The sequence below is a fragment of the Poecilia mexicana genome, unplaced genomic scaffold, assembly GCF_051168715.1.
Source record: "Poecilia mexicana isolate PSO_F unplaced genomic scaffold, ASM5116871v1 scaffold_18, whole genome shotgun sequence".
NCBI classification, from domain to species: Eukaryota; Metazoa; Chordata; class Actinopteri; order Cyprinodontiformes; family Poeciliidae; genus Poecilia; species Poecilia mexicana.
The window spans coordinates 16485571-16510804 of NW_028263387.1; the positions used below are offsets into that span (position 1 = coordinate 16485571).

General features: G+C 41.6%; 1 protein-coding gene across 2 annotated transcripts in view; it reads right to left on the bottom strand.

Moving 5' to 3' along the window:
• Positions 1 to 2325: 2325 nt before the first annotated feature.
• The window catches only part of ppargc1a (peroxisome proliferator-activated receptor gamma, coactivator 1 alpha), a 47075-nt gene continuing 24166 nt past the window's right edge, over positions 2326 to 25234 (bottom strand). The window contains exons 5-13 of one of the 2 annotated variants that reach the window (XM_088016206.1): positions 22800 to 24144; positions 21856 to 21901; positions 21586 to 21659; positions 16568 to 17789; positions 13264 to 13356; positions 11815 to 11935; positions 9473 to 9594; positions 8984 to 9135; positions 2326 to 5350 (exon numbers count right to left, since the gene is read on the bottom strand). In XM_088016206.1, the coding sequence (XP_087872332.1) occupies positions 5247 to 5350; positions 8984 to 9135; positions 9473 to 9594; positions 11815 to 11935; positions 13264 to 13356; positions 16568 to 17789; positions 21586 to 21659; positions 21856 to 21901; positions 22800 to 24144 (3279 nt within the window). In that variant the 3' untranslated portion in view covers positions 2326 to 5246. The remainder of the gene's footprint in view (positions 5351 to 8983; positions 9136 to 9472; positions 9595 to 11814; positions 11936 to 13263; positions 13357 to 16567; positions 17790 to 21585; positions 21660 to 21855; positions 21902 to 22799; positions 24145 to 25234) is intronic. The other variant, XM_014986098.2, reaches the window with a different exon arrangement.

The window sequence follows — 25234 nt, forward strand, 5'->3', positions numbered from 1 at the left end:
CTCCTATCCAATGTCTTTGCCACACTTTAATCTTGTGATTACTCTTTCCCTCGCAACCTTTCAGTCAGACATATGCAGCGTCGGCTAACCTTAATTATAGTCATCAAAACTCAGATTAATTTTGAATCTCTGTCAGCGTCTGTCTCTTTCCACAGGACAAATTAGAATTAGCTCTGTATGTGTTATAGCAGGCTTACAGGTGATCTCACATGTAATTTTTATGCTTTATCTCAAAATAAATCAAATGCACCAGAAGGAACATTTGTACTTTACAACCTAAAATGTTTTTTCCCTGTCATTTTAATTCGCCCTGGTGTTGTCTGGTGAATGTTTCTACAGCGACAAAGTGGCTGTAATGTCAGCAGACGCTGAACAGTGGCTCCTCCCACTTTAGCCTTGTCAAGTTCTCACTTAGCAGCTGGTAATGGGGGATATACTCCAATCCAAGATGCAAAAGCTGGAATTTTTGCCGTTAGAACTATGAGTGATTCTCAGTGAGTACATTTGATAAAGTCGCTGCAGATTTCTTGGAAAGAAGTAGCTCCAAAGGGATCTTGCAAACCTAGACGTCTATTGCTTTTAGCAAGAGGACGGACACCCAGCCAGTTTGTAAAACCTGCTGTTCTAACCATGAACTTGTGATCTTTTCACAGCTTTCCATTGTGAAACTGAATTATCATTTTAATCATGTCAAGTCAAAGTCAGAGGAAGATACTGACATGTGCCACAAACTCAGATGTCATCAGCATACAACGCTAGTAGTTAGCTTGCTCAAAAACAAGCAATTCCTAAAGGATTTAACTTGAAACTGGAACATGGTCGGGTAATTCCAAGAACTGAGTTCAAATTTTTGATTTGAATACTTTGTAGATCATTGCCAACAGGAGCTTTTATGTTTTTTGTCTGGCAAAAATGCTAGCAAAACAGACAAGCATAAACAGTAGAGGTTAGCCTCATAAAACAACAACAAAAAACCCCAAAAACCTTCAAGTAACTTAGCCATCAAACCCCAGGACATTTACACACAGCATTATTGGTTCCAATTTCTGTTTTTCTACATAAGCCACCAGGGCAGCTGCAGCTATGAACTGAATAAAATTGAGATGCAAAACTCAGTAGTAACATCTCAGTGTTTGTCCCACAGAGAGCCCAGCCCCATCAACCCTTATCATCTCCGAAACTACTGCTCACTTCCAACTGGAAAAGGGATAACCGCTTATCTGCTGGTTAATAACAACAAAGACACACAACAGATAAAGGAAGCTACCCTATCATGATGGAAAAAGAGGGGGAAAAAAAGGACCGACAGGGAGCATAGAGATTTCCAGACAGTTTCATTCTGTGGAAAGGGCAAACAGAGGGAGACCTCCTGCTGTAATGCAGCAGCCGAGCCGAAATGAAAGCCAGCCGCTCTCTTCTCTGGGGCTAAACAGCGGCCTTAATAAAAAACACAATCATACCCCCAACCTTAAAGTTTAATGCACACTCTTCCCATATTTCGATTTGCACCTGTAGAAAAAGGACACCGTGGAAGCTCCAGATGTGAACCCAGCTTCCAGGCTGGAAAATGTGAGTGTATGTGTGTGTGTGTGTGTGTATGAGAGAGAAAAGGCTGTTTAGGTCATAATGAAACCCCAATGAATATCAAGCACACCATCAAGTTTCTATAGCTCTCTTCACTGTGGTAATGAAATTATCCCTCCCAAGTTTTTTAATTAACTTGCATAGTGATGATGTGGAGTCAAGTCACACACTTTTACTGAAGGGTTCTTACTTGAAGCAATGAATGATTGGTGAATTTCAAAGAAGTAAAACGTAGGTTCTTTCTTGCAGCACACAAATTCAGCGTTTCCTAAAAATGAAATTGTGCCACTATTCACTGTCAGCCAGCCTTCATTCAACTGTTTGAGCCACTGGAGACCAGGATGAAGAGAAAATAGATTTATTGTAAATTCACATTTGCAGTAATTCATTTAATAGTGTTTAAATCCCTGGGTCCAATAAATGCTCTCTTGGATTTAAAGTCATTAGATACGACCAACATGACTGAATATTTTCATCAAACCAATGCTGGCGTAATGTCTGCTAGCGGCAGTATTTTTCACTCTGGGATTCAGGTTTTCTCTCAACTCTTACTTATTAGCTTGTACAACACTATGTGAACAGAGCATGGGATAGGAAAATATCAGTGTCAAGAGTTTAAATTCACATACCAGAATCAGTTCAGAACCCACCCACCGTCCTCAAAAACAAAACATGGAAAGATCTCTCGTCAAAACAGCTGAAACAAAAACACCATGACACAGAATAACGACAGCCGACACGTTTATGGATAGACAATTTTTCAAACACATTTTCCCTTTATTGGCATGGTGAGGCTGATGAGAATTGCACATAAAAAATGAAAGTCACAAGAAAGTCGTACAATAGGTAGAACCACAAAAGGCATTGGTAAGGACTTGGCAGAAGGCAACGTGAATAGGACACAAACAGGTAGCGACAACCCCTGACCCTTCCCCCCAGAAAACACGCGCAAACGCACACACACCTCCACTCACACCTCACACACACACACGCTTACCAGTGAACATTATCGTCCTTTCAAAAGAAACATGATTACAAAACAAATGTTTAAGCAGTGGCAACAAACTCAACGGCTCCTATTATTAAAAAGCCCGCCAAAGTGGAAATTTGAAACTGGAGGTGTTATAATATATTGCTACTCTAAGCAATTTACAAAGCATTTTTACTTTTTTCATTATTATTATTATTACAATGATTAAAGCCACATCTATGAAATGGGACACGACACCATTACCCAAACGCTATACATACAGCAAAAAAAAAAAGAAAAAAAAAAGAAAAAAAAAAGTGTAACATTATCATAAAAAAGGTAAAGGGCTTTTTTTTAATATATATATCCTTCAACCAATCTTGGACAACTTGCATAAAGAAAATAGCCGTTTCTTGTCTCTGCAGTCAAACTCCATGAAAGGAAGCCTGTGATCAGCTAAGCTTTTATAGTTGGTTCTCTCATTACTTGGCTTGCGCTAAAAACAGGATATTAATTGAACCAGAAACCGCAAGGTTACCTTTCATGTCACGTTGACGGTGGTGTGATATCAGGACTTGGGGAGGGGAGGGCTGAGTTAATGGCGTAGCAGCATGTTAAAGAGAGTTTCTTTTGGCTTTTAGAACGACATTAAAAAAAAAAAATCTGCCAGTTTAGACAGCTGACAGGAACGTATTTAAAGACTTTTAGGCTTTAAACCAGCCGCTGTCCTGGAATAGCCATGCAACACACAACAATCAGCTTCGACTGGGCACATTTTTACACACACAGGGTAGAGTTAGAGTCGGTCACGTTTGCACAGATGTCACAAGGTAATGCGTGTGTCACAATCACAGAGACTGAGCTACATCTTGAATAGGAGGGGGTGGCTGGGTGGGGGCTAGTGGAAGAGTCCTAACTACACCAGCGACTGGGTAATGGGTCATAGTCCTTAAAATCGCACAACATCAGGAGCTAAAATACAACTCTGAAAAATAATTTATTGCTTTTTTTTATATATATGCTTTTTCTTTAATTTTTATCATAATCGCCACTATCGTTTACCGTCTTTTTATTAGTGTGAATAATATCAGTGGTATACGTGTTTTACATCAAATACAAGATCTTTATAAAATCCGGGAAAAGAAAAATTGTAAACTTTAGTTTGGCATTCACATAATCAAGCATGAGCGGAGTGATAATGGCAATTTTTAAGTTCTCGCAACAAAATTCCTGCAAAATCATTTTATTGCTTCATGTTATGTGTAACCTATTGAAAACAGGCAAACAAAGGAAAAAAAACAACAAAAAAACCCCAAAGAAAATCAATGTTAGAGAAGAATGAGGGGCCTGACTGCCGGACTGATCAGCTTGATTGTTTCGGAAGGCATAGTAAGGTAATAACATCCCCACCAAAGCATTATTTATTGTACACCCTGTCCAGTGATTGCAAGTTAAATAACACAAATCAATTGACATGAGAGAGACATAAATAGGAAAAAACAAATTATTAATGAGGTACGCCATTGTAAAATGGAGTCCATAAATATACTTTGATTCAAATATTAAAATAAATACATAAATATATCTGTGCTGATTTATTGTTTTCTCTCCTATTGATGGCAATCACAGAGTCTTTAAAAACAACAACAACAACAACAACAACAAAAAAAAGCAAACAGATCACGTCATGATGAGTGGTGATTAAAAATAGGGAACAATCATGAAAAAACACCTTAAAAATGCATTTTAAACTGGTTGTTTTAGGCAAAAACACTGATTGACAAACTTTATAAACACATAAAACTATACATGGTTCGCAGTTTTTTTCCCCACTGAAACAAAAGAATTTAAAAAAAGAAAATTTCTTCACATGCTCTTACAAAATGAGCAATCGGACATGTCTAACTTTTTTTCTGTATTTTTTTTGATTGTTTTTTTTTTTTTTACAATCATGTCATGTCTTCTAAACATCGTGTAGGTGTACAATATGTTTTACAGTATTGTAATTACTACAGATCAACATTCTGAATTAAGAAATTTTCTCTTCTTTTTTAAAAAAGGCTGCGTTTTACAGTGCATAGCTGTAACAAATAAAGAACTCTGATATGTACATAAAATAAAAATAGTCCTTTTTTTATAGCATTTGTAAATACACAGCTACATTTCTCCTTCAAAATCCAGACAATAATGTTACCATCTGAATTTTAACTTTCCAAGATTCATTTTCAACACGTTTCTGTTTTGTAATGTAACACCAGATCCAAAATATCAGATTAAAAAAAAAAGGGAAAGAAAATCAACGGTAAAAGAAAACAAATCTGGATGTTTTTACTTCATTAGAAAAAAAAAAAGAACTGTGGGTACTGTAGTGCTTGGAGAAAAGGAAATCAAAAAGTTTTTTTTTCTCCTTTCAACTGATTTTACAGCAGTAGAGTGCATCCAACTGTGAGAGTTCACTGGTATTCCCAGGATGAAATGTTTCTTCCCAGCTCTTCAGCAGCTATGTTCATGTAAACTTTTATTTTTAATATATTCATTTATAGCGATATAGGTCTATAGACTTATTCTCAGGTGCTCTTTGACAGAGCATAAAACTTCTGGTGGTTTCGTCATCCGAGAAGCGAGAAACAACGTTGAGGTATAAGAAGTTCCTCTTTGTGACACAGACAGACATCGGGCGCCGCTCAGCTGGTTACCTTCTCAGGCTGCACTGGGCCTCTTTCAGCAAGCTATCAAAATCCATGGAGTCATACTTGCTCTTCGTGGAAGTCGGATCAAAGTCGTCCGAATGGGAGTCTGGAACGGAGGCGGGGTGGGGAGAAAGGTTGCGGTTAATGTTAAGCAGAACAGCTAAACTTAGAAGTCACCTTTGGTTTTGAATCTTAATCTGAGCGCTAAGCTAGCATCTTGTTTGTCCCTCGTCTTTGGTATTAAGCGAAACGCAACGGTGCAAAACTTCCACAAAATCATAAAGAGCAAGATAAAAGCCTTACAAATTTACAGGTTAATGGCCAACCTACTATATACTCTGTCTAGCCTAAAGGCTCAGACCAACCGCAGTAAACGGGTAAAAAATAAAGTGGTCAATCAGTAACTCTTGGTTATAGTTTCAGTGAATGAAATCTGTTACCAATACCCTCTAAAGTTTGCTCAATCCATATGATTATGGATTTTTACCATTCCAAAAAGCAAATGCAACACACCTCAAGAGAAATGACCTGCAGTTAAGTTTTAAAGCTTTACTTTGATTTGCAGAAAGATCTCCTGAAGGGGGTTGGGGTTGGGGTTTAACCTTAGCAGCCCCAACGACAAACATCTCTTAGCTGATAAACCTGGCACTGAGTAGGAAAACCATCAACTTCAGAATGATAGATCCTTCTGGTTTTTGCATCTGGTCTTTGGTGGATTTATATTTTACAAAAATACAGCTTTAGAAAACTGTTTATCTGCTGAAAGTCATTCCTTAACCTGGACCTTCATTTGTGTCCTACTTGTCCACTTTTCAAAAATTTTAAGCATGCACGACTGCTTCTTTTATTCCTTTCCTATTTCCATTTCATATCCACAAGGCTGTAAAAGTATTTGGTTTAAGAGCAAAATAGCCAAATATCTGTCACGTGGTGGCTTTCTGTTTTGACATATTCTGAACAATTGTGATGAGAAATAATCATAAAATATACTCTAATCTAATTGATATTAGACCATGTTTCCCCTGATTGCTGTTGTGATCCACCTTTAAAGCAGACAACTTCGAAAATGTGGAAGATTGAGACTCCCAAAATGGTTAAAAAGATGGAATACTTCATAAAAACTTGAAAAAAGTACCAAGAAATTAAGAAAGGTCAGTTAAGAAAAGCTCAGGTAGCAAAAAGCAACTCTGTTTACCCACTCATACACATGTGGAATGATAGAACACATGTTGAATATCAAGTGCAAAGTCTGGAAGTTTGGACAGAGGCGACAGCATTAAACTGCATCCCTCCCTCTGCCGGTCTCCTGTATGTCCTGTTTATCTTGATCGACCTGATAATATATAAAGAGTATCTTATCTGACCCAACAGACAGCTTCACAAATGAGGCCCCTACAGGGCCCAGCAGCACACTCAGCGAGCTTTGAGAAATGGGAACGACCGTGGCAGCTACGAGACGCCAGACTTGATCTAATGCATTGTCCGAGGGCTGAATCGTGTCTCACCGCACACCTTGAGGGATGAAAAATACCCAAGTGCTCTACTAAAAACTAATGGACACTGTCGCAAAGACAAAAAAAAAAGAAAGAAAAGACTAGGCAGAAGTTTGGATACATCAGTATTAGAAAACGGTCCTCTCAATCTCTTTAACATGTGCTATCAATATGGACGGACGAAAATAGTCTGCTCTTGACAATAAGACAGTTGAATGAAGGCCTTTCCATTTCAGTAGACTGATTAGTCAATTTCAGCATAATGCCCGTCCTCAAGGCTCTGGGATAAGCAGCTGTTTCTGTTTGTCATCTTCTCTTTAAAAAGGGTAATGGCTGGAAATGTTTGGGAATTGCAACATTTATTTAGAAAAAGCTCTTTCTCTTCAGTGACCCATTGACTCTCGCGAAGCAGGGTCATTTAGAATTCTGTCCTCTTGAGTTGCTGCTAAAACGTCAATACCCATCTTAGATTTCATCGCCGAATAGAAGAAGTGGTCTGTTATTGCTGTGCAAACACCTGAAGCAGCAGGTCATGTTTCACGTAAGATCTAAACCAGTTGTTTAGATACAGAAATTATTTCTATTGCCAGAACATGCCAGAACAATGAAAGACAAAATACGCTGTTACTTTCTTCAAAGTTAGAAGTTTACATACCCTATTGTTGGGTTCGAGAAACCCCAACGGTGTCAAATTTGACCATTCACTCAATTTTGATGCTACAAGCGGCAATGTGTCAGTCATCATACTGTTCAGGTAGGAGACGACCTCTACAACCAAAATCTTAAATAATCTTAAAGCTTCAGTCTAACCAGGCAGAGGCATTAAGCATACCAGTCCATTTTATAATTTTAGAGGTATTGTCAGAAAGGTCTAAACTCAGTCTCATGGAACGTTTGAGGGTAAAACTGAAAACGTGCAGCCAAAGTTGAGCCAAAATTTCAGTGAACAAGCGGATTAAAATGTAATTCTGCAAAAATATTCAGGGAATAAATTACATTTCTGGGGGTGTGCTGTGGTGGCGGAGGGGTTAAGCAACCCACATATAGAGGCCTTAGTCCTCGACGCAGCTGTCGCAGGTTCGATTCCCGGCCTTGGGGACCTTTGCTGCATGTCTTGCCCCTTCTCTCATTACCCACTTTCCTGTCAAATAAAGGCCACTAGAGCCAAAAAAATATTTAAAAAAATAATAATAATAATACATTTCTGAATGGGGAAAAAAGGTATAAAATGTCTCCCTATTATTTTGTCATGTAGCAAATGGAAATAATTTTAACAATCCTAACTTAAACAGAAAGTTTCCTATGATTTATTGTGAGATCAAAGGCTGTGTCTCCTTCTTTGCAGTGTATTTATATATCTGGCTTCAACAGTATCACACGATGTTTAGTCACTGCAGAATTATCGGAGGAGATAGAAACAACTCAACTTTTTTCATGTGTCAAAAGTAGGGCAACATGCGAGGGGGGAGAAAAAGCCTCGATTTCACTGATTGCTTGCATTATTTATCAAATGCATCATCAAATGCATCAGTCAACCTTCTGCCATCTCCATTCCAGCTAAATCTATGTTTGAATGTTTGTGTATGTTCACCCTGGGGAGTTAGATGAATAGTGCCATACTGCAGTCTTCCATGAGTCCCACACAGCCAGTAAAGGTGGTAGGGTGTGTGTGTGTGCGTAGGCAGAAGTAGCCGGGGTGGTAGTGTGAAAGAACAGCCTCTACGTCTCGTATAGAGGCTCTTACCTCCGACGGTCGACAACAGATGGACTTGAAAACTGCTGAGACCTCCTCTCACCTCCCTCCTTCTTACCTCAGCTCTTTTCTACTCTTTCTTTAATACTTTCCACTTAATTTACTTCCTCGGAACTCCTAAAGGGATTCCCATGTTCACGCGCCTATCAGTGCATGAAGCCGCTGATGCTTTTAGGTGCCGTCTTTAACCCACTAACGCAGAGAAAGCAGAAGCGTGCATCCCGTGTCCGAGTGAGTGATGGAGCACGTCTCGTTTTTCTTAAGATCCGCTGCATCTTAAGGAAACAGCAGAAGGAGATGGAGCTCCATTCTCGACCCGTTCCCAGGCTGACCTTTGCCCTCACTTTGCAATTTTCAGCCTTGAAAGCCTCGTGGAGATGTTCAGAGCTGAACGTATTTGCCCCTTACCCTCTTGTTATTTTACTGACAGCCTTCTAGTTACACCAACATGCTGAACAGCTGTCTGCGAAAACCCCCAAAACGCAGCACTCACCCAAGTCTGTGTATCGTGATTTGCAGAGCTGCTTTTGTCCGTCAAAACACAACTCGAACTGAGGCTCGTTCGACCTGCGTAGGGTGTGTCCGTTCTCAAGGGCGGCAAAGGCGTCACAGGTGTAGCGGAACATGATGAAGCCAAAATTGTCCCTGGTCAGAAAACAGAGAAAGGCGACGTCATGTTGCCGTAGGACAGGAGTGACCCAGCAAAAGACCTTGTCTTAGATGATGATCGTGCTATTTATATGCAAAAGAGAATCAATAAAGGTGTTTTCTTTGGTACAAAGATGAGTCAGGAGAAACTTTGGTATCGCAAGCTTCTGTCTTTGTCCCTTGCAGTGAAGTTTAGCAATCCAGTTGAGTGATTATGTTTTGTTGCGAAGTCTAAAATAAATGTCCCCCCATCTCACCACCACCCACCGATGCTAGACTACGGCTAAGATGCAAACCGATGAGAAGGGGGAAAAAAAAAATCCTGGAGCCTTACCCATCGTCCCTCAGGTTCACTGCACATTCTTCAATTTCCCCAAAGACTTCAAAGCGGTGCTTCAGCTCTGATCGGCTGCAGTCGGACCTCAGTCGCCCCACGTACACCACACGTCTCTCCTCCTGCTCGTTAAAACAGAAAGACAGAGCCGGCGCGAAGAGATTAGAAGATGGTGGCGGTGCTGGAGGGAGGAGAAGTATTTTTTTTTCTCCATTTCCCCCTTCTCTTTCTTCACTAGGCTTAAATGAATTGGTCTTGATCACTCCTGTGGATACCGCCGCTGACTATGGCCCCCTGTTTTCGTCTGACTGTTTGCTTCCTTTATCTGATGGGCGTAGCAGTTTGGAAGCGCCTTCAATCTACCTTGACACCGCAATTCCTCTTTTCTCTCTCCGCAACTCATCAACCTGAGGCGGAATGATTTTTATCAAATGATGCCGCGACTTAAGTTTTGGGCTTGGTTCCTCTTTTGGTTAGTCTAAAAATAAAGCCTCAGGCTGACTGAGTCATACATCAGAAAAGGCAGCTGTCGTTGCAACATAAAGGAATTCTATTTTTCACACTCGAAGGGTTTAATGATTACAAAACTATTTGCATCCAAATGACATTAAAACTAGCATTTGGTGGGGCAAATTTCTAGGCTTTCTCTTTGAGATCTGACTGCCATTATAAATAATTTGATGATTAAGATGTGCCTGCGCTTGCATAGAGCTCAACTAGTCCAGAGAACCACAAATACATTTTTTCACTCATTAGTTTGTCTTTGAGGATTAGAAAACTACATAAAACATTTCTAAAAGAAAATTGTTGCATCATGGCAGCGTTCGCTGATTCTTAATTTCATAAAGTAGCCTCTTAAAATATGAAATGATCAAAAATAATTTCAGATTTTACCTAATTAATGTTTATATTGTGGAACGTCAGTACCTTTATGCCATTACCATGTAAATTTTCAGAAGCAGATGCTTGAAATATGTCGCTGTGTGTAATTGATATGTGATAAAAATCCATATTTTGAATCTAAATGCACTTCTAGAGGATATTCCAATTCATGAGATGTAATTGCCGACTGCATGCAAGGGAATATTCAAGATTTGAGGCATGTACTAAATACATATATATATAAAAAAAACAATCTTGAGAAATTTAAGAACAAACCATAACAGGCAGCAGTTAGTGCCTTTGATTAGTTTTAATTGCGTCCTCTAATCATTTAACTCCTGAGGCTACAGTCAGTTGAATTATTTATGGATTCATTCACTTGCCATTGCTTTGGGGAGTCCACTGAGGTTTGTTGCAATTTTAAACACCAAAAACGCAAACAAATACAAATCATCACACCAAACCCAAAGTTGACTTTTGTGTTGGTGGCTTTCAGGCTAAGAAAGATACAAATGAGCTACAGATTACTGTCCTCCTTCCTCCACTCCGTTTTATGCTTAGTTTCAAAATAAAAACGCGTATTTGCTGAACTATGGGGTTTGATGCTGACAGCTGATAAATAGGTAGCCTGTTTGTGATGGCACCCTGAAGGCTGCTTGTGTTGTGTGTGTGCATATAACAGCAAAACAGACATTTGGAAAGTTTCTTTTTTTGTTGTTTTCTTTCTGTGGCCTCCCAAAGTGTATTTGACAGCTTCAGCTCAACGGTTTTGTGAATGTTTGCATCTTGGACTCTGGGGGGGGGAAAAAAAAACAAAACAAAAAAAAAACTCAGAGCACCCTAAGCACAAGCACAAGCTCGGGTTACTGTATCATTTTAATGTGTGTTTTATCAACGGGCGGTAGCTGTGTCAGCCTACTGGAAAGCTGAATAATTTCCCACTGAGACAAGGAGAGGGGCGGTAGATAAGGGAAAAATGCGATGTTCACTGAATTGTGATGAATTGTGAAATAGATACAGAAAAAAGGGAGAAAAACTTAAGAAATCTGTGGACATTTTCTTCTTCTTTTTTTTTTTTAATATCCCCTCCTTTTCTTGCTGCTATTTTCACGTTGTACCCCGTGGTGTGATTAATCAGAGTCGACAGTGTTTCCAGACGACAGAGATGTTAAAAATACGCAACCCGGAGATAAAGAGGAAGGGCCTGTCGCCTGAATCATTCAGAAACTCAGTTTGTATGTATTCTTTTCTGCAGAGAGAGGCTCTGGCACACAGCACAGAGCTGGAGGCTGCCTCATCCTCAGTAATGTGTATGTCTGTGGGAGGTTTCTGTGGGCTGTGCCACAACACTGATTACATGTGCTCTTTTATCAGTGTTGTTGCAGGAAGATGAAGTCAAGTCAAGCTTAAAAAAAAAAAACAAACAGGATATGTGACTTTAGACGTGTCAGTTGACTCACTATGGCTTTTTGCCTTTGCTTCTCCCTCTGCTCGGCCCTTTCGAACTCCCGCTTCTCATAATCCAGTCGGTACTCCTCCCTCTTAAGCCTCTCGTGCTGGTACTCCTCGTAGCTGTCGTACCTGTGCGGGAGGAAAGAAGCAGAAGAAGGTGTGACATCCATCTCGGTCCCCCCGCCCCACCGCCGTCCCCCCCCCGCGCGTACGAGGAACAATTTGCCGGTGTCTGCTGCCGAGGACACGTCTGCCGACGCCGGAGAAGTTTTGTCGCAAAGTGAAGGAGATGGACGTATTATTAAGACGTCTTTTCACCATCGCTGAGAAGCCTAAGCCTCCGCAGGATGGGCCCGCGGGAGCGCCGGGCGAGCGGCACAGTCGGGGACCCAGGCAGCTGCAGCTGTCAGCACAACTTCACATGTCATTACTTTCTGCTTAGTTAGGGCTTCATCAAGAGGGAAAGCGCCGCTTTCTCCCAACCGCCCCAGACTAGTACAAGACGTGTCCACTAAGTTTTCCACTGATGAGCGGCTCTAGGACTTGTCGGGTGTCATTAGGGACGCGGACGCCAAATCGGTTCAGAGCGCTGAGACGGGGTCAGTCTTTGCCAGAGCTTCTCTGCATATGAAGTCCCAACGCCTCTGCAGCGCTTCTCAGAAGACTCCAAATGCACTTAGTTGGAGACGCGGCAGCAAAAAAAGCTGCGAGGATCTTCTAATGAGCGTCGCATGCATGTGCACAAGTATGATTTGGAAATCTTAAGGAATACAAAGAACATTTGTATTCAATCCTCACGAGTCAATAGATTGTAAGACAATTTTTCACTGCAGTTAGAGCTTTGGGGCTTTTTCTCTACCAGCTTTGCGCTTCTTGAGACTTTTTATTTTTTATTTTTATTTTTTATTTTTATTTCCAAAAAGCATAAGCTCATTCAGATTGGCTGGAGAAGAATCTGTGAACATAAATTTTCAAGTTTAACACAATTCCTAATCAGATGCAGATCTGGACTTTGACTGGGCAATTACAACACTTAAATAACCATTTTATTGTTGTTTTGGTTGTATATTTAAGGTCGTTGTCCTGCTGGAAGGTGAACCTTCCCTTAGCAGAATCTAATGACTTTTCATCCAGGATTGCTGTACATGTAGCTCCATGCTTCTTCCCATCAACTTTGGTCAACTTCCTTCTCCCAGATAAAGAAAAGGATCCCCATAGTATGATACATCCATCACTATGTTTTGTAGCAGAGATTGTGTTGTGCATGCATTTGAAGTGGAACAGAAGAGATAGGTGTTGCTGGCTGAATTTTGCCAATAACGTCATAAATCCTAGGAATTTTCTCTGGAAATTTGCACGCATTAAACATTTTTTCTTCATCCGAATCACACAACTAAGCTTAAGTTAACAATGCATATTAAACAAGAGGACTGAATAATTCACACTGAATGAATTACCTTGGCCTGCGGCTGAGCGGAGATCGAGACTGAGGGTGAGGGCTCTTATGGAGTCTCGAGCGGACGGCGTTCAGATCGGAGCCGTGATGAGACCTGAAGGTAAAAAAGCGGTAAGGACGACATTTCTTTCCACTAAACCACATCGCTTTCAAACAAAAATAAAAGCTGCTCACTTCTTAAAAGCTTTGACACCTGGGTTGATTTAATCACGCCAAACTCGGAATCTTACTTTTGCGTTCAACTCCTTTTAAAACACCACCTAGTCTTCATGTAACTCAGTAAATGTTCATCATTTATTGCCGATTTCTTCTCTTCTTTTTTTTTTTTTCTCCACAGCTGAGTTGGCTTAGATGTGTGCCTGTATCTATGTTGTATGAAGATGTGGTCAATAGTTTAGACCCCGGTGGCCTGACTGTGGAGCTTGTACGCCTTTCTCTCCTTCAGCTTCTGGTGCTCAATTATTGAAGTGTTCCTGAAGGAGGAACACGTAAATAATAGAAAGGGAGACGTTTGGGAAGCAAAGGTGTGCTTCTTCAGACAGAAGGTACGTTGAAACAGGCCACAGCACCCTCTTCTTTTGCCGACTTTCCTGTTTTCAAGGTGCTTTCAGATAAATTCTCATCTTTTATTGCAGTAGTACTATCTTATCTTTAATTTGAGTACTTTCATTTAGTGGGTGGGCCGGGAGGATAAACATATTGCGAAATGGCGCAACTAGTGGCACCATTTCTATTTACTATCAAACAAATGTAAGACAAGCATTTTTACTTTTTTTTTTAATGAAAGTCAAAAGTAAAAGTTCATTAAATAATTAAAAGTTATTTAATGCTTTCCCAATGCTTGTAAAACCTTACTAAATCCATTTCCCCCCCCAGTTTTAATATTTTTTTATATTTTGTTGCCCCGAGTAGTTTTGTCCGTTAAGATTTTTTTCTGAATTCAAAGTTCTCTAATTAGACAAAGCATCTTTTACATTCCTAAATATTTTTTCAAATATAGGATGCATTGGGATTCATTTTAAAAACATTGCTACATATTTCATCCATAACAGAATGCTGTATTGTTAACAATGTTAAGGACAGATCTTACTATTTTAAACCTCCACTGTTTTCTGTGTTACATCAGGTGTTGGGTTACACAGCAGAATGAACACATGGCATTCAAGTAAGATGTGTATTGATCTTCTAAGGTCAGTAAGTTGCATCAAGAAAAATAAGCTACCCATATAAAATTGCCCATATTTACAATAATAATAATTAAAAGGCTTAAAGTATCGGGAGCTGTGTGCTGACTGGATGTCACTGTTATAAGAACTGCACCAAAAAAAATAAATAAATAAGAAAGATTATCATGGCCGTGTAGCTTGGATTGTCAATAAATCTAGAGGACAAGTTATAACAATGAACACTAATCCAAGAGTACTGTTTTCCTGCTGTCATCTGACTATTTATTTTTTTCTAAACTCCAACCCCGTTTGTGTCAGATTTTGATTGAATACCTCGAGGCTATTACAGTATAATTTACAAGCAAGTTGGTTTAGGATGAAGAGCAAGGGTCTGAACAAGATAAAGTGATTCTATTGGCTCTGCGGAGTAAACTGACCTTTCAGTAATCATGCAAACAAAGTGAGTCACTGCAGCAGAGTCCACCACTGTGAGCCACTCAATGAAGCACTGCTGACAAACTCAATTTATTCATATCATTCTCAGTCGCAAGTTTCTGCCTCTGTTTTGCTACCAAAAAAAAAAAAAAGAAAACCCTCCCTCGGCACTGATCAAAGAGAAACATGGGTAACGTAGTTCTCACAGAGGGTTATGATGATAGGGATCTCTTTTGAGAGAGGGTGTTGAGACCATATTCCCCCAGTCTGGATTTGGCTTTTATCTCCGGGGATGTAAAAGAGGAAGGTTTTTGCCACGCGATAAAAAACAACAGCTGCCTCTTAAAACTATTGTTTTAAGACCTGGCATCAGATGGAAAGAAAAAAAAAACATATACATATAAATAAATAGATTCATGAAAAATGGGAGCAGGGGGAGTTGGTGTGTAAAGAGGGAGTGTGCGAGACAGAATAAAATAAAACTCCCTTGCATAAAAATGAAAACTCATTCTCTGGATAAGTCCAGAGAACCTTTCATGTTGTCATTTCACTCATTTTCGTTCATCTCACGTTTGTGACTCTGTTTAGTGAGATTTTTTTTTAAACTGATATTTTAAAATCAGATCTAAGAGGAGACTGCTAGTTAGTTGGTTTTTCAGTAGCTTTCTGGACACTGAGGTGCTATGTCATGAGAGTACAAACTGACAGTAAAATCTCAGTTTTCTATCTTGGCTGAGGAGCTGAAGAATTTGTTAAAAAAAAATAAATAGCTTAAGGCAACACCAACCTTGCGTCATCAGTAGCCTCACACCAGAAAATGTCCCAGACAAGAGTAAGAGATTTTATAGTGAAGTTATGACCAATCTGATCCAATATTGGTATTAGAATTGGATGGGACGTTATTTTCATCAGCCTCCAGTCACAGAACCGCACTCCATGGTACTTTGTAGGAGCATGTTATATTGTAGTTAATTTTACTCTGCAATATGAACGAGCCAGACACTCACCACTATCAGAGTGTGAATGGGTGAATGACTGACCATAGTGTAAAGTGGTTTGGAGTCCTTTGGACTACAAAAAGCACAAGACCACTACAGTCCATTTATACGGAAATGAAAAACGAAAACTGAATCTACTTAAGTCCCTATGAAACAAAAAGCCAGTGTTACAAAAAGACTTTCTTTGACCAGCCCTGCCTCGAAGTCCTTCAGACAGAGCTCTTTACAACCCTGGATGAAGGGCTTTATTGTTTTGCCAAAGCATAGTATTAAAGAGTAACATAACAGATAATTGCGCCTCTACCAGGACCCAAAACCATGGGGAAGAAGAAACGTGCTCAAATTTAAGACTTACGTAAAGATAATTTTGACAAAGTTTGGAAATATGGGTGTATTCAAAGCTTTTTAAAATTTGTATTAAAAATATTAAAACAATGTAACACCTTGGGTTTGCTTAAATGTGCCACACCATTACTAAAAACGACATGCCATTTACCAGTAAAATCATTTTGCATTGAACAATGTCAGAGTCAACAAATATTTAGATTCCGATATCAGATTAACAATCAAAATATCCTAGATGTTGGCAATTATGCTTTGCACATTTGAATTTTTACTCCAACCCAGTTGGTTGACCTGCGGAGCTATTCAATGGTCAGAATCTTGGATGCAGACAATGTTTAAAATGATTGGAAAAGCAACGTACCAAGAGGAGGGACGTCTGTCTGGTGAGCTGGACAGAGAGCGCCTGCGGTATCGTGATGAGGAGCTGCGGGAGCCGGAGTGGGACCGTGAACGGGAACGGGACCCGCTGCTGGTCCAGCAGAACGGTCGACTAGGTGACAGGAGAAGGGAGGACGGTGGGGAGACGGAGCCTCGTGAAGGGGAGCAAGTGGATGGTGGGGAACAGGAGGGAGAACGGGGAGAGCAGTCAAAGAGTAGGTCCAGAGGGGTGCCCTCCCATGGAAAGATGAAGCGACTCTCACGGCCATCATCCAGCTCCAGCTCGTCTTGAAAGGACAGAAACCCTGGGTGCAGGTAGCTGGATCCGGACAGTCTCTGGGAGTAAAAGTCAATCTCTCCCCCCTCAGGGGACTGGGGGGTTGTAGGCTTGTTTGGTTTACTGCTATTGTCTCTCTCCTGCTCACCCTGAGTATAGAGGGCTTGTAGGGGAGGGCCAAAGTGCTTGTTGAGTTCTGCTCTGATTTCCTGGTCGCACAGGGGCTTCCGGCTGGTGGCAGAAAGTTGCAGTTGGTCCCTAACAGCAGTGCCCCTCTGTGTGGGTATCTGAGTGGTTTGTGGAAGGGTACGCTCCCCTAAGCCCCTGACACGGCAAGCATCTCCATCCACGGGGACAAATTTCTGCTCTTTAGTCAAATGACTAAGTGAGGATGATGATGTAGAACAAGAAGATGACAGAAACGATGTTGACATGACTGAGTCCATACATTCGACGACGTGCCTGTTCTCCACCTTGCCAGTGGAGGTGGCACCCGGGGTGAATGTCATTTCCAAAGATGTAGCCATGGAAACAGCGGATATGCCCCCATCCATCTTACAAGCAGCCAGTGCCTGGCAATAGTCATGGTCGCTGTGGCCATCCTGCCCAGCGGCCCGCTTGTTGTTGCCAGTGCCGCAGTGCCCCTCAAGGCCGCCCCCCAGTGCACGTTGAGCGATGGCGTAAGGGAGGGCGGTGGATGCTTTGCTTAGCTGCGCATAGAGCTCAGTCTGTTCGGGACCCTTCCTGGCAGGGCCCCCGGCTGAGGCACCTGGGGCCGGGGCCAAAGCGCCGGCGCCCAACTCACTCAGCCTGGCTCTTTTGCACGTCAAGGCCGAGGAGCAACACGAGGACAACTTGGTTTTCAGAGATGCTTTGAAAGGATTCTCTTGACTGGCTTTGTGTGGGGGCGTGGTAGGTGGTGTCAGACCTGAGGGGGCAAGGAAGACAGACAGAGTGGTTGGGTGGGTGTAATGAAATGCAAATCATATTGTAATCCTCACCAGGCACCAGAAGTCCCCCCACTCCCTCCCTTCATGTCTCACTCATCTATAAACTCCCAGGTCAGTTTATAGACAGTGGACACAGATACATGTCTGATTAAAATATTCACTTTCACTTGGTCTAATCCTATTTTATTGCAATCTTGACAGATTAATGTAATGATCTGTGTAACTTAATATGGATGTCTTGCCATTCTCCTTGTCTCCGACCTTGAAAAGATCCATTTTCATGTAAAAAAAAACAATCTTGCCCAGAAGAAATTTAATGAATCTAATGGAAAATATATATATAAAAAACCCATACAAGAAGTCACGGACGTCAAAAAGACCCCTCACTAAAATGACGTTACACATGTTTCGAGTTTACCCTTCAGTACAGTTTGGAGGACAATGAACATCTCTTTCTTTTATGCACATTTTGGCATTCTTCGAGATGTCCAAATGGCAAGATGCTACGTCGCTGAGGCAATAGAGGAAGTGATGGTTGGGTTGACATTCTTTTCTGCCGCTCGTACCCAACATTCCCCCACCGCTCCCCTTTTCCTCCTACAGATTTACAACCAGACAGATGGCAGTTATATGAGAAGTCCTGAGATGAGCCCACTTTATAGCTTTGTTACTGCGCTCGCACAAACAGACACTGCCATTACTTTCATTCCCCTCATTCCCGCCTCCTTTCTCAGTCTCCTTCTTTCTCCAGCTCAGTCTTTTCCGTCTTCCTTGTGTCTGCCATCTTCCGCTAGATCAATCTCCATTTCCCTCCCTCCTCTGTCATTCTTCATCTTCCCCTGTTTCTGTCTCACACAGAACAAATGTGCCCACACACACAGGCGCACTTGTCACTAACAGTCTCTCACTGGAGTCAAACTCGGGCACTTTGAAACACCTACACTCTTTCCACCCCTCCTTGTTTGCCATTCCTATAGAGCACGTCATTCTTCCCCTACCAGTGGATTCCTATCAAATGACAGCTATTAGTATCAAATCCAGTGTTAGAATATGCACCAGTCAGATGTCTTGTTGAAGAGAAGATAGGAGCTCGAGACAAAAGTGAGAGTGTTTTTAAAGTAGCATGCTGTGGTTGGGAGCTAGGCGACTATCAACGTCCTAAATCTCTATATATGATTTCGGACTGAAAGCACCTGTGCTCTCCACAGGCCTTTTTTCCATCCGTTTTTCCCATGGTGATTCGTCATGCATGAAATCACCATTCTTCACTGCAAAAAAAAAAAAAAGCTCAAACTCAGTCAGATTGGAATGACAGCATCTGCAAACTAATACTCTCCAACAAACCATTGAGCACTTTAGAGAACGGTTGTTGTTAAAGTCACTTCTGTCACTTAAAATTCCAATAGATACAGTAAAGTTTGTGATTGTAACTCCACAAATTACAAAGCGATTTTGTGATTCTAAATACCTTTTGGAAGTACAGGGAGAACAGAGAGTAGGTGTTGGAGAACGACCGAAAAACTTCTGCTTCACCAATGAAGCACCATCTGTCCAAACCAATTTCTGCATGGGATCATAAACTAGGAGCCATTAGCAACAGGGTGCCAGAAATAAATCAGAGTTAGACAAATATGTGCCTCTCAGTCAAACCTGCTAATGATGGATGATCCGTGGGACACAAACACCAATCATGCAGAGACTGGTGAAAAAATTATGGAATAAGTGAGCAAGACTGGCAAGAGAGCCGTAAATCGCAAGGAGACCACAAAGACGACATTAACGCCAGGCTTAAAGAGTTGATCCCGAAGTAAGCTATGCAAATAGCGACACAGATAACAGCGACATGTCTTGTGATACAGTAAATAAAGACAACACAGCAGTACAAAGTACAACTTCTAGTTGGATGAGATTAGACCTGAAAACTAGGGCCCTAGGGGGTCTTCATTGCCTCTTTCTGGTCTACGGAGAAGCTCTCCGAGAAGGGTCAAACAACCGTGCCGACTGCAAATGTTTTTATTTGATCTGAAATGTGAAAAATAAGTATTTTATTCTTTACAACAGCAACTTCAACTTTTTTTTTCAGTAGTTCTCCAAAAATTGCATCGGTGTCCGTCTGTTCTGCTGCGAAAGTGGAAGCATGTACCCATCTAAACTCCATCTGATTATCTGTAACAACACCATTATCTCTATTGCGGTGGAATGCTACTCTAAATCTGCAAGGCACATGTAGGAGCTTACACTCGTGCTTCACTGGGATCTACATCCATCTGTCTCATATACCAGCTAATCTCTAACTACGAAATGGGCCTCGGTAACCCTGAGCTTTCCGCACTAATGACTTTTCCTGCTAATATTCAATCTCCAAATTTGCACGGGACTTAGAAAGAGAGTCAGGTGAAGGGCTTTTGTTTTAATAACGGCTGTAAAAAATGGACGCGTGGAACGCAATGACCGTGCATTTTTGGCTGCGGGTCAACAAATTTGGCCACGTGCAATAAAATGAGAGGAAATATTAACTGAGCTTGATTGCTGCCAGAGCTTAAGGACTCCTGCCCTTATGCTCCCTCCAGGCCTCCATGGAAATCACATTTGACCCTGAGAGCTTATCTACACAAAGGGTTAAACAACATTTGAAACCAGAACCAGAAAAACACACCTCTCGGGGGGGGGTGGAGCGGTTAAATTACTGTCCCCTGCAAGTAGAAGGTCCAATGGACACACGAGGCTAACGAAAGGATCACTTCCTCTGCTTGTAAATTAATATCTAAGGAGACCAGTGTTAGAGGCTAAAGGGCAATCCTTTTTAGTTTTACTGACCTTAGATAATTAATCTCAAATAACTGTGTGGTTGTTACTAAAACAATTCTAATAACCTGATAAAGAAATGAATGACTCCCAGTTTGGCAGCATTGCTTTGATTTTATTGCAACTGAACGATGCCAAACAACGCTTCCGGCAATGAGACATAAGTGTCCCCAAAAATATAACAGAACCACAGACTTTATAGACGACTCCCAAAAGAGTCTGATTATTGAAAAAGACTGTGCTTATGCTGCTTAATACATGCGTTTCAATTTCCAGCTTTATACTGTTAAGGTACAAGTATTTACACCCCCATGAACTTTTTAATGTGTTGTCATGTTCCAACAATACACCTCAGTGTATTTACTGGGATTTAATGTAACAGAAAAACATGTCATGTTGCGGGGAAAGGACACCAATAACTTTTTTTATAATCAAAAAGTTATTGGCCTTCTAATGCCAGAAAGACTACACCTTTAAAAAAACATTTCAAAACAATGTGTCATTTTCTTTCCACTCCACAATTATGCACTACTTGGTATTGGATTTGGATTTCCAAATTGAATCATTAAAATCATTTAAATATGTTGAAGTTCATGAATATCATGTCCCATCATGTAAAGTTTATGGGGTTGAAATACTTTTGCAAGGCACTTACTACTGTTCAAGATAATATTAGGATCAGATAATGAAAAAGATTATAACACCTTCAGATAAAAAAAAAGAGGGTTAGGGAGGTTTTTGCTAATAAATCATGCAGAGATTTGAAAGACAATCAATACGTGTGCCTATAAAAAGACTTTCTTTGTCTTTCACCTTGAACTTTAATCTGTGTCGGAGCTATCAAAGACAACAGGAAAAGCTACTATTAACCCCTCCCTATCTGCAAGACGCTTGCCAAGAATTAGAACAATTGGTGGTTTATCCAATAGTCAAATATATTTTAGATAAGCAGAAAAACAACATGCTCACCTGGGGTTCCAGCAATCTCCACACTTAATGTGCGTTCAATGGTTTTGTTCTCAAAGGGTGATCCTTTGTGGTCACTGAAAGACAAAACAGACCCAATAATTTAAAACCACAGATGCAAAGACTGACGTTTTCTGTGATCTAAAAAAATGGAAATGAGTCACAAAAAATGCCTCAGCTTGAATTCTAGTTTATATCATTTCTTTTGTCTTTGTGTTCTAATTTGTTGCTGCTTTTTAGCCTAGAATAATTGGAAAAACTTCACACACTTACTTTGGAGACTCTGGGGTCAAAGGAAGTGGCAAGGTGGTTGGTTTGGCTGCAGAACACAAAGGAGCATGGGTAATTATTGATCTAGGTATGACAATCACGGCAGAAGAGACAAGGTCCATATTCTGCAACATTTAATCTCAAATTGGTGCAACAAATACAATTATTACTACAAAAAACACCCATCTCTGCTTCAATTGATGTTGTGCTTTTTAAATTGACCCCATTTTAACAATTTACTCTCTTTGAATGTATATCTACATATATGTATATATATATGTACTATTTACTCTGTGAGGCAGGATGGAGTGATGGCATCTACACACAAACAGACTGCGTTTGACAACAAACAGATCATAATGGAATAAAAAACATACAGAGACAATGCTATAAACAAAACACGTGACAGTGGGTGAGCCCCTCCCTGGACAAGAAAAATAAAGTCATGATTGCATGCACCAACAGCAGAGGAGGGGGGGGGGAGAAAGAAAGAAAGGAGAGTCAAGGAAGCTTGTGCAGTTGCCCGAGGCTTTGGCCGACTTGTGCTCCAGCTAAGAGAATGTGGCTTTGGTGGCACGATGCTAAACAGCAGCGTCCGGGTATTTGAGTCTAAATGTGCATGTTCAGCACGCTCAGCTCAATCAGCCAAAGGTAGTTCAAGAACTGACTTTTTAAAAACAGGATGTACAGCAGCAAGACAAGGCTCACCCCTTCTCCCATTTTTTTTTTTTTTCTCCCTGAGATGCCTCTGGGACTAGCAAAAAGCATTGGCGAGCAGGCTGTTTCACTGTCATTGGTGTGTGTGTGTCCACTGTTAGATTTAAATTAGACTACAGGTTAGTTATGGAATCAAACTCGGAAGTGGTTAGAGCAGCAGAAGGAGAAGAAAGAGCAAGAGATCATAAGGCCAGAGGTGGGGGAGGGAGGGGGGATGCAGTCATGATTACCTAACAACAGGTGGCCCTGGTCATCGGTGTGCTCGCTGAGTGCCTGCTTGTGTGGGGGCTCTTGCCCTTGTATGATGCAGGGAGGGGAGGGCTCTGCAATGCTAGTATCTGGGAGGAAAGGGCTTGGTGGGCCCTGTGAGAGCACCACGGCAGGGCGGCCTATGACATGGTTATCATCATCATCAACAACAACACCATCACCGTCATCATCATGGTCAACATCCTCCCCAAAGCCTCTCTGATCTGGCCACCCCAGCTCTTGTCCAAAGCCCAAATCTAGATCTGGATTTGGCTGATTAACCCAGCTCTGTAGGTCTAAGGTAATAGGTGATAATGGGGGTCTGGAATTAGATTCTTCAGCCTGGTTTATATAAGCAGAGATATCTTTATCCTCCTTCTCTTGTGCTTTGAACAAAGTCTTTGCTGGGCCCTTAGACCTCTTACTGGCCGATTTGCTCCGAGCACTACCTGAAGGGGTAATTGAGAGTTGGTGCAGTCGGGCCAGAAATTGAGTGGGCCTCTGTTTGGAGGTGAGTAGCTGGCTAAGTAAAGGGTGTCCCGGCTTAGCATCTCTTTTCTTAATCGTCATCGTGATGTGCCTTTGCGGCGCACTGCTGGCACTGCCGCTGCTGCTACGGCCTTGTCTGCCAAAGCCTTGCCTAGACTGAGTGGCGCCTGCAGCCTCTCGGCAATGCTCACAGCTGTGACTCACCTCTCGGGGAGGGAGGGAATAAGAATGCATATACCTAATGAACCTAGCGGCGGCCAGGCGGCCAACATCGCCTGGCGGCCTTCCTTCTTCATTGGGCGGCCCGTGCTCCTGTTTGGGGCGAGCATGGCCGCAGGTGTAGGTTCTGCGACCAACAGGGACAGAGGCACCCTCCGAATCCTCAACCCCGTCATCGTGAGAGCAACGCTGCCACTTCCCAGCCCCATGACCAGCCACAATACACTCGCCTGCAGCCCGGCTCTCACCTCGCTGGTGATGCTGCTGCGGCGACTGCTGCTGCTGCTGCTGCTGCTGTTGCTGCTGTTGTGATGGCACAGCCGACTTCTTCTTGGAGGTGGTGGACGAAGAGGAGGAAGAAGTGGAAGACAGGGAGGAGAACGAGGAGGTGGATGACGAGGATGGCGATGAGGACGAGGATGAGGCACTGAGACCCAGGCTACTCTTGTCCCTGCTACTGGGACCCCCCCAGGCGCTCTTGGCATCGCTGACTTTGGTGTGTAGCAGGATGTCATCAGTGGCTGTTAGGTATTTGAGCAGCTCAGTGCAAGGTCGCCTCACCGGGCGGTTCTGTTGGCCAGAGCCCCCTCTTGCTTTGCCGTTCCAGGGGCTCTCCGTCTGAGCAAAACGGGAACAAAGTAACACAGTCACTACGTTTGCCTATCTTTGTTACAGACCGCTGACCCACATTTTATAATACCTTGCGAAAGAATTTACATTTGTTTAACTTTTCCCCCATTTTATCATGTCACAAACACAAACTGCAATGTAGTTTTACTGAGATAATGACAGACCAGCACAAAAACCCTCATAATTGTGAAATGGAAGGGACCCAGAGTAAATGCTTTCTAGAACCAACTTCTCCTGCAATTACAAATACAGTCTTGGTAGACAGATCACTCTGTCACATTTTTTATTGCAAAACAGCTCAAGCTCACTGTAACTGGATGGAAAGCATCTGTAAACATCCCTGTTCAACTCTTGCCACATATCCTGAACTGGACTTAGATCTCGATAAATGAATATGCTTTGATCAAATGAATATGCTTTAAACCAAATCCCAAGAAAATAAAAATAAAAATTATAGCAAATTCACAGCCAAACAAACTTTAAAAAGAAACTGGAAGAAGAGTTAAAAGGAAATAAACAATATAAAAGATATGTCTCCCTTCATGAACACACCTTAATCAGATGAATGGCTTATTGCTAGGCCTTCGCAGAGCTGATTGGCATGGCGATGAGGGATTTAAGTCATTTGTTTCAGCTGTGATGGAGCAGGGATAGTTGCAGGATGACCGTGCTCAAGGACTGGACTTAGGCACCCTGATCTATATCACCGCATTGTGGTTCTGGATGCATGTTTGGGGTTGCTGTCCTAACCTCTAAGAGGTTCTCTATGATTTCCTATATTTCGCCTCATCCATTTTCCTATCAGCTCTGACCGGCTGGCTCTACCTGAAGAAAGAAAAACATTTCCACAGCGTATAATTGCTGCTTCTGCTATGGTGTGTTGAGGGTGAAGCTACATGTTAGTTTTACATCACTGCTGGTATTTTACAAATAAGTTCAGTTTTTCAGTTTGCTGTGTCCCCTACACAGCGTGTGGAAACTTGCAAATGGATCTTCTTAAAAGTTTCTTTAAAAGGGGCTTTCTTCTTAGTTTGTATGTGTCTTCCACATAAAATCCCAGTAAAAAAAAAAGAACCCT